Source organism: Stomoxys calcitrans, chromosome 2 (genome assembly GCF_963082655.1).
Source record: "Stomoxys calcitrans chromosome 2, idStoCalc2.1, whole genome shotgun sequence".
In the NCBI taxonomy this organism is placed as follows: domain Eukaryota; kingdom Metazoa; phylum Arthropoda; class Insecta; order Diptera; family Muscidae; genus Stomoxys; species Stomoxys calcitrans.
Genome location: NC_081553.1, coordinates 65122304 through 65131588, shown reverse-complemented (window position 1 = coordinate 65131588; position 9285 = coordinate 65122304). Strand labels below are relative to the sequence as shown.

General features: G+C 42.2%; 1 protein-coding gene across 1 annotated transcript; it reads right to left on the bottom strand.

Annotated features, from left to right (window-relative positions):
- Positions 1-3370: 3370 nt before the first annotated feature.
- LOC106094060 (UDP-glucosyltransferase 2-like) lies at positions 3371-8585 on the bottom strand. Its single transcript, XM_013261231.2, has 3 exons — positions 7897-8585; positions 4170-4329; positions 3371-4102 (listed from the first exon to the last, which is right to left on the bottom strand). Exons 1-3 carry the CDS (start codon positions 8583-8585, stop codon positions 3371-3373), a joined length of 1581 nt encoding a protein of 526 aa, XP_013116685.2.
- Positions 8586-9285: the final 700 nt, after the last annotated feature.

The following is a 9285-nucleotide window of genomic DNA, read 5'->3' as shown; positions in this document are numbered from 1 at the left end:
TCTGCACCAAATTGATGAGGGATATCAAAGGGCCTAACACAATTGTCCCAAATTTCAGCAAAATCGGATAATAAACGTGGCTTTCATGGGCCTAAGACCCCAAATCTGAGGATCGGTCTATATGGCAGCTATATCCAAATCTGGACCGATCTGGGCCAAATTGACGAAGGGTGTCGAAGGGCCTAACACAACTCACTGTCCCAAATTTCAATAAATGTGGCTTTTATGGGCCTAAGACCCTAAATCGGAGGATCGGTCTATATGGCAGCTATATCCAAATCTGGACCGATCTGAACCAAATTGACGAAGGATATTGAGGGGCCTAACATAACTCACTGTCCCGAATTTCATCAAAATCGGATAATAAATGTGGCTTTTATGGACCTAAGACCCTAAATCGGAGGATCGGTCTATATGGCAGCTATATCCAAATCTGAACCGATCAGAGCCAAATTGACGAAGGATATTGAGGGGCCTGACATAACTCACTGTCCCAAAATTCAGCAAAATCGGAGAGTAAATGTGGCTTTTATGGGCCTAAGACCCTAAATCGGAGGATCGGTCTATATGGCAGCTATATCCAAATCTGGACCGATCTGAACCAAATTGACGAAGGATATTGAGGGGCCTAACACAACTCACTGTCCCAAATTTCAGCAAAATCGGAAAATAAATGTGCCTTTTGTGGGACTAGCACCATAAATCGGAGGACCGGTCTATATGGCAGCTATATCCAAATCTGGACCGATCAGAGCCAAATTAACGATGAATGTTGATGAGCCTTACACAACTCACTGTTTCAAATTTCAGCGAAATCGGATAAAAAATGTGGCTTTTATGGGCCTTAGACCCTAAATCGGAGGATCGGTCTATATGGCAGCTATATCCAAATCTGAACCGATCAGAGCCAAATTGACGAAGGATATTTAGGGGCCTAACATAACTCACTGTCCCAAAATTCAGCAAAATCGGAGAGTAAATGTGGCTTTTATGGGCCTAAGACCCTAAATCGGAGGATCGGTCTATATGGCAGCTATATCCAAATCTGGACTGATCTGAACCAAATTGACGAAGGCTATTGAGGGGCCTAACATAACTCACTGTCCCGAATTTCATCAAAATCGGATAATAAATGTGGCTTTTATGGGCCTAAGACCCTAAATTGGCATATCGGTCTATATGGCAGCTATATCCAAATCTGAACCGATCTGAACCAAATTGACAAAGAATGTATATGGGCCTAACTCAACTCACTGACCCAAATTTCAGCAAAATCGGATAATAAATGTGGCTTTTATGGGCCTAAGACCCTAAATCGGCGGATCGGTCTATATGAGGGCTATATCAAGATATAGTCCGATATAGCCCAACTTCGATTTTAACCCATAAAAGCCATATTTTTTATCCGATTTCGCTGAAATTTGCAACAGTGAGTTGTGTAAGGCTCATCAACATTCATTGTTAATTTGGCTCTGATCGGTCCAGATTTGGATATAGCTGCCATATAGACCGGTCCTCCGATTTATGGTGCTAGTCCCACAAAAGGCACATTTATTTTCCGATTTTGCTGAAATTAGGGACAGTGAGTTGTGTTAGGCCCCTCAATATCCTTCGTCAATTTGGTTCAGATCGGTCCAGATTTGGATATAGCTGCCATATAGACCGATCCTCCGATTTAGACCGATCTCCAGACTTAAAGCCTTGAGGCAATAAATTGGTCATTTTCGATGTCCTTGGTCGATTTCGATGAAATTTGGCACAGTGGGTTCTGGTAGACCCCTACCCATTTCTGTGAAGTGTGGTTCAGATCGGACTATATTTGGATATGGTTGCCCTTAGGCCGACCGTCCGACCTCCTGATATATGGCATTGAGGGCATAAAAGATCCATTTTTTACCCGAAGTCGATGAAATTAGCACAGTGTGTTCAGGTAGACCCCAACTCATTCCTGTATTTCGATAGAGCTGCTATAGGTGCATAAATTATGCATTTTTCACCGGATTATGAAGAAAGGTGGTTTACATAGACGATCGAGACGATCAATAATATATTTACTTTATGGGGTCTTAGACGAATATTTCGAGGTGTTACAAACGGAATAACTGGGTTGGTATAACCCCATCCTATGGTGGTGGGTATAAAGATGCATTAAATTCGGCCGGGTCGAACATTGCATACCCACCACCTCAGACGTATATGTAAACCCCCTTTTGGCACAATCCGGTGAAAATTGGATAGCTTAAGCGTATTGAGTGGTCTTATATATATAAGTCACTATTCAATTTTGTAGAACAAAATATTGGCCTTTTTGCAGCTATATCCAAATATAAACCGATCTGAGCCATATTAAGATCGGATATCGGGAGGCTCAGAACATCTCACAAATTTCAGCGAAATCGGAAAAAATTAAGTATTTATGGGCATTAGACCCTTTATCGTCAGATCGGTCTATATAGCAGCTATATCCAAATATGGTTCGAATTGGCCCGTTCAAAAACATAATCAGCGGGCATCAAAAATACATATCTGTGCCAAATTTCAGCTTAATATCTCAATTTTTCGAAGGCTGTAGAATGATTATAACAGGCGGACGGATAGCCGGACAGACACACGAACATCGTTAAATCTTCTTAGAATTGCACGACGATCCGAAATATATACTTTGTAGGGTCGGAAATTGATATTTCGATGTAATGCAAACGGAATGACTAAATGAATATACCCCCTATCCTACGGTGGTGGATATAGAAATTTTAGCGGTGGTGACATTTGGAGGCCACCGTAGCGCAGAGGTTAGCATGTCCGCCTATGACGCTGAACGCCTGGGTTCGAATCCTGGCGAGACCATCAGAAAAAAATTTTCACCGGTGGTTTTCCCCTCCTAATTGCTGGCGACATTTCTGAGGTACTATGCCATGTAAAACTTCTTTCCAAAGAGGTGTCGCACTGCGGTTCGCCGATCGGACGCGGCTATAAAAAGGAGGCCCCTTATCATTGAGCTTAAACTGGAATCGGACTGCACTCATTGATATGTGAGAAGTTTGCCCTTGTTTCTTAGTGGAATGTTCAAGGGCAAAATTTGTATTTGATATTTGTGAGGTACTATGCCATGGAAAATCTTCTCCCCAAAGAGATATCGCCGATCGGACTCGGCTATACAAATTAAGTCATTGAGCTTAAACTTGAATCGGACAGTATCCATTGATGATATGTGAGAAGTTTGCCCCTGTTCCTTAATGGAATATTCATTGCCAAGGTGGTTATTTTCCATCCAATTTCTCCTATTAATTACTAAATTATAGCGAATTTCAAAGACAATAAATAAATAATTTATTAATATCTAAAAATACATCTTAAAATATTTTGTTTTTTAATCCATTTTAATTTTAAAATTGCTTATATGCGTTTCAAGGTCTACCACTCCTTTGGCGAAAAATTTTATACTTCTCCAAAGTAAATATAAAGCAATACTTAACAATAAATACAAATCCAAGTTATTGGCTTCCACAAAGGACATGGTTTTCAGAGGACTCTGCATATGCAATGCCCCCTTGTAGCGTATTAAATATTCCAACCAATAAACAGCATTATCCTTAATGCTCAAAGGTCTATCGCGATACAGTTTTGAAAATTGTTTAACATTTCGCGAATATGTCTTGTTTTCTAAAACTTCGTTAACCGTTGCATAGATGATAACATCATTCAAGGCTTCACCATGTTCTAACATCAAGCCATAACCGTTAACAACCACTTCGTTCATATTTAAAAATTGATCGGCAAACAAAGGCATTCCCACTATGGGGACACCATAAAATTTCGCCTCAGTTATGCCACCTTTGCCGCCATGTCCAAATAGTAACTTCACCTTTGGGTGAGCCAAAATATCGCGCTGTGGCAACCAACTACGGAAAAGTATATTCGAAGAATTTCCTGGTATTCGGTACTCATCATCACACTTCCACAGAACTTTTTGGGGCAATTTTGAAAGAACATTGTAGATTTTATCCAAAGTCTTAGGGTGTAGATGATCCTCCTTGACATTTGTGCCCAAAGTGAAGAGGATGACTCCCTCCTCGGCATCAGTTATGAAGTTTTCAATGTCCTGTAAATGAAAAACAAATAGCTTGATAAGTAGTTATCCAGGGCCCTTAGGGGAGGTTTAAACTTACCTTAGGCAAAGGATCTGGTTGTTCGTTGAGGTGTATGCCGCCAACTTCTATCATTGCTGGAACCAAAGGTACAGGTTTTTCACTGAAATGATGGCTGAAGAGAACCATTGAAACTCGCTCCTTGGCCTTAGACATGCTGGCGTATTGACCAAAATGTTTTCTGAAAATATTTGAAGGTTATTTTATTAACTAATATACCCAAAAGAATGTACTCCCCACTAGGGCACCTCACTCTTAAGATAATACCAAAACTGTGGGCAAGCGACTGCGATCAGGCGATGTGCAGGCACCAGAGGCCATACGGACTAAGAAATCGACCCGCTTGCCATCAGCACCGGAACTACTAGTGGCTATCCTGGACCGGAACAATCCCAAAAGCCGGCTTTCCACTGAGAGATGGTTGATGATTGAGAAGAGGATTATTCTAGCTCTATTGGAAGCCAGCCGAAAAGGTAAGGTTGCCTCCTTCACGAAACTCAATGGCACAAAATGGCAGAAGAGCGACAAGTTCATTTGAAGGCATTAAATTTTCTCTCTACCTGCATCAGTAGTTGATCTACTTTACCCCCCAAGACTATAGAACTGGTCCCGATCGATGAAATCCCACATTGGACAACGCTGTGAGTGGGGATACCCTCTCCTGTACTGGAGGGTGAACTCATGCTCCATAAGCTGAAGCTGTAGAATAAACATTTTCTATGGGAGGTTAGAGGGGACATGCGATGGATATAGAAAATGTAAAAAACTCCGGCTGAGAGTCTTTTCAGAATAATTGGCGCTCCTGAAGTCTTCGCAAGGAGATATAGTCAGGCTTAAACAAAATATGAATGATCCTGCCGGCCGATGGCGACAACGCTACCCACTGAGTTGGGCGCATGAGCCTGCAGCTGTTGCAAATTTTCCTGCACCAGTCAGTTGCAGCCACCGACAAGCTGCTTAGAATTATGAGAAGAGATGGTACTGACTTGGCACTCATGCAGGAACCCTGGTAACGAGATTCTAAGGTTCCTGGACATAGGCCACACAATCTCACATTCATCCCTCCCCCGACAGAAGGTATTATTAGAAGCTGATTCGTAGCCAGTAGGGTTCTAAATCTTACTATGATTTCTCGTTAAAGTAATGATGACTTGAGGGTAGTAAGCCTGGAGAGGCTTTTAGAGGTCATAGCTTCCATGTACTTTCCATATGATGAGGATAACCCCCGTCAAACGTGGTCCAGGCCTTGGTCAGATGGTGCGAAGCCAAGGGACACCACCAAATGCTTGGAACCGACACCTATGCATACTTGGAGAAGCGTGAATACGAACAATAGATAACCATGATCCCATTGCAGCCAGTTATACATACCGGATTGACCCGATGAAGTTCTTCAACGGCAAGGGCTGCTGCCTCAGTGTACAACACACTGCTACAACAACAACGTCAACTTAGATATTGGCAACAGAGGAAATACCCCAACATTCTACAAACGGGAACAGGATATGGATGTAACGCTGGGGACTATCAGTGACTCGGTCAAAGTCACAAGGTGGACCTCTGCAGGATAGGTTTTCAGATTGAGGCTTGGGGAGCCTATATTGTACGCAAGGGAACTGGGTAGGTTTAAGATGAGTATGAGGAGAGCGAAGAAGAGTTCCTAGACGAAATTCTGCGGATAATTGGAGGGCATATAGGTTGCTCAAAGTGCTCTCGAAAAAGCCAGCACGCCAAGCTCTCTGAATTAGGGAACGGAACTTACAAAGAGAATGACCAGGAGACGGTTGAACTACTGATGGGGACGCACTCCCCAGTAGCCAGGAGGAAGTCAGCAATACCCACAGGAGCTGTATTTATTGAAGAGCCCATCGGCGACATTTTTAACGAGGAGAAGATAGTATGAGCGCCCGGACAGAACAGAATCATTCCGGCGATGCCGGCGAACGAACTTTCAGGGTGAACCTGGCATTGTTCTGCATACCGAGGGAATGGGGAGACATATGGGTTGTGGTTGTTCCCTAGGCGGAAAAGATAAATCACAGCATAACGAAGAATTCCATGCCCATTAGGCTGTCATCGTTTTTGCTCAAAACACTGGAAAGACTGATAGACCTTAATGGAACGCAGGGAAGCCGGACTTTAGTGAGGCAGAAGATACATACCTGAAGGGAAAATTGGTAGAGAAGGCCATCCATGAAATGGTTCGAGATGTCGAGACGTCTTTCCAACTGAAGGAGGCATTTGGATAAGGTCGTTAGTAGCCGCCCTGTATCTCTTGGGGTCTACCCGAGTGGGCGTATGCTACGTTGAAGGATTATCGACACGGACTTGAGAGATAGCGTGATCAGAAGGCGAGTGACATAGGGAACTCCTCAGAAAAGGGTATTTTTGGAGATTATTAGCAACCTAATATTAAACTGTACAGGTACCTATCAAGTGTGAGGCAGCTACAGCGGCTATGAGACTTATGGTAAGGGAGAATGGATAGAGGATAGGAACAGGTTATACCATCGCGGTATAATAGATTCCGGGGAGTCCCGGAAGGGCCAAAGACTGGACGTTGGAATCACGAGAGCGTGGAAACAATGATGCTTATGCAACTTATCGAGGTCTATATTTGGAACTGTGCCTCCAAGGTTGCTCTTAGGCTGAGGGTACTTGGCATAATGACGGAGAGAGGATATGGCCACGGTTTCAGACTGGACTCTATGGATGCCGTGCGCAGACTGAGAAGGGTCTGATACTACTTTCTACCGAGAGCAATTCAAAAAAGGTTCTTCGAGATTCGCTTTCCTGGGAAGCCACGGTTTCAGACTGGACTCTATGGATGCCCTGTGCAGACTGAGGAGGGTCTGATACTACCTTGCACCGAGAGCAATTCAAAAAAGGTTTTTCGACATTCGCTTTCCAGGGAGGAATAGAAGGTTATGGCTGTGTTAAAATAGAATAAGAGCTCGATCTTTATAGATTGCTCCAGTAGTCAGGTATACAACGAGACACTCAATATCGGCATGTCAGTGAGACTGCCGGACGAGTGTGCGGTCTCTCAGGCAGAGGTCTGCGCAATAGCGGTAGCCATAAAGGAAATTCTGGGAAATGATTTACCGTCTTTGAAACTCACGATTTAGACAGTATAACTGCCTTCACGGCTAGAGTTCGGGGACAGTGAGATGAGGTTGTCATCATCATGAATCCCTCTCCAGGCTCATAACATAGTGCTGACTTGGGTTCCCGGAAACGATGGCATTCCCGAAAATGAGGAGTATGACGATTATGACAGGAATGGCTCCTACCCTGAAAGCAAAACAGTTGCTGGATTTGCATACGTGCCACTTGTCGGACAACTGGTTGCCTCGCAACTGCCGAGGTGAGGGGTCGGTTCTTGGATTCTGAACTTCCAGGACAGTCTGACCGCCAATAGGAGGGGGACGAAAGAACTGCTGGCCTTTGATCATAGGCCACTGAGTACTATTACAGGAACTATAACTGAATACTGGGCTGCGCACATGGAATCGCGATAATTGAGGAGTTACAGCCATTTTAAGTTATCAAAGAAATCAAATAATTTAAACCTTTGTTAGGTTTGCCAATCATAACCCAACACATTATCATCACAATGATTTTAATCCCTGTATTTTTGGGAAATATTTAGCAAAAAACCAATTGTTAAATATTTTACACTATTTTTAAATAGTCTTTGAAATTTTCTCCTTGCTCAGCTTTTCAAATTCCAATATTTTTTTCTTACCTGTAAATTCCTTCGATGCTCCAATGATTCAACAACAGCATAAAATATTCTGCAGCAATTGAAAATATATTCTTCACACGAAATAAAAGACCCAAGTTGTAATCCCAGGGTATGGAATTCATTACACCCAAAGGTGTATAACTCATCTCCATTGGATTTCCTATAATCTGCATCAAAGGAGCTACAGGCATATTGGCCCATAACAAAGCCACTGGACAATCAAAATGTTCTGCCAGACCATAGACGAAGTCAATATACATGTATCCATATAAAATGAGATCAAATTTATTGTCGCGATTATGTAATAGTTCCTGCATTTTAGGATGCTCCAGCATTTCAGCCATGGCTCGTTTCAAAGTATCCATCAGATCCAAGGCATTTAGAAACCTTCTTATGCCAAATCCTCGTGTAGCTGATATACACAAATCTGAATTTCCTTTTACCGACCCCATTTGTATGTAAGTCATACTAGGATGTAACCATTCCTCTCGCAGAGGCAACAGAGATACCACCGTTACATTGTGGCCTCTTTCGGCCATTGTCTTGGCCACCGAAGTTTCAAAGATCAAATGGGAAGGACTAAAGGTGGGTAGTATAACAAAAATATTGGCTCCATTAATCGCAGGAAACAGGGTTAGGTATAGTGTTGCCGGCAACAAAAACAGAAAAGCACTCGATGACTTATACATCACGACTTAGAGGAGAGACGATTCCGGCGTCTGTTTGCATCAATAGCGATATTCAAACTGATTGAGAACTCATGTTGTTTACCTCAACTGAACCTTACAGTGCAACAATAGTAGTAGCAAAGTTGAGAAAGGTTAATCTTTAGAAAAATGTCTTTTCTCTCTTACTCATCGCTTTGTTTTGAACGAACCCGGACGGTGCCAAAATCTAAATACAGATTGGCGATTAGCGAAAATAGATATATGCTTGCGAATAAATATGTATGTAAATTAGAAGTCAATCACAACACTTTCACTAGCAAAAGAGATAGGGATGACTATCTTAGACACATGACTACTTTAATAAAAAACATTTGTGCGAAATGTCAAGCGACAAAACTTAGTTTTAAAAGCTAGCAAGGAATGACAAAAGTCAGGCGGTGCCAACTGTATAATACCCTACACCTACCCTATAAATACAAAGTGAGAGCTATATCTAATTCTGAACCAAATTTTTATGGACCTGAAATTTCGAGCAAATATGTTCAAACTGTTATAACTACGGCTGACAAATGACAACATTATGGCAAATTATCCAAAATCCGGCGAACATATACGTATATAGAGGAGCTATATCTAAATCTAAACCGATATTGATCAAACTTCTTTGATATTGTTGTAGTTGTAGAGGAAAGCGTTGTACAATATTATGGGAAAAATGGTT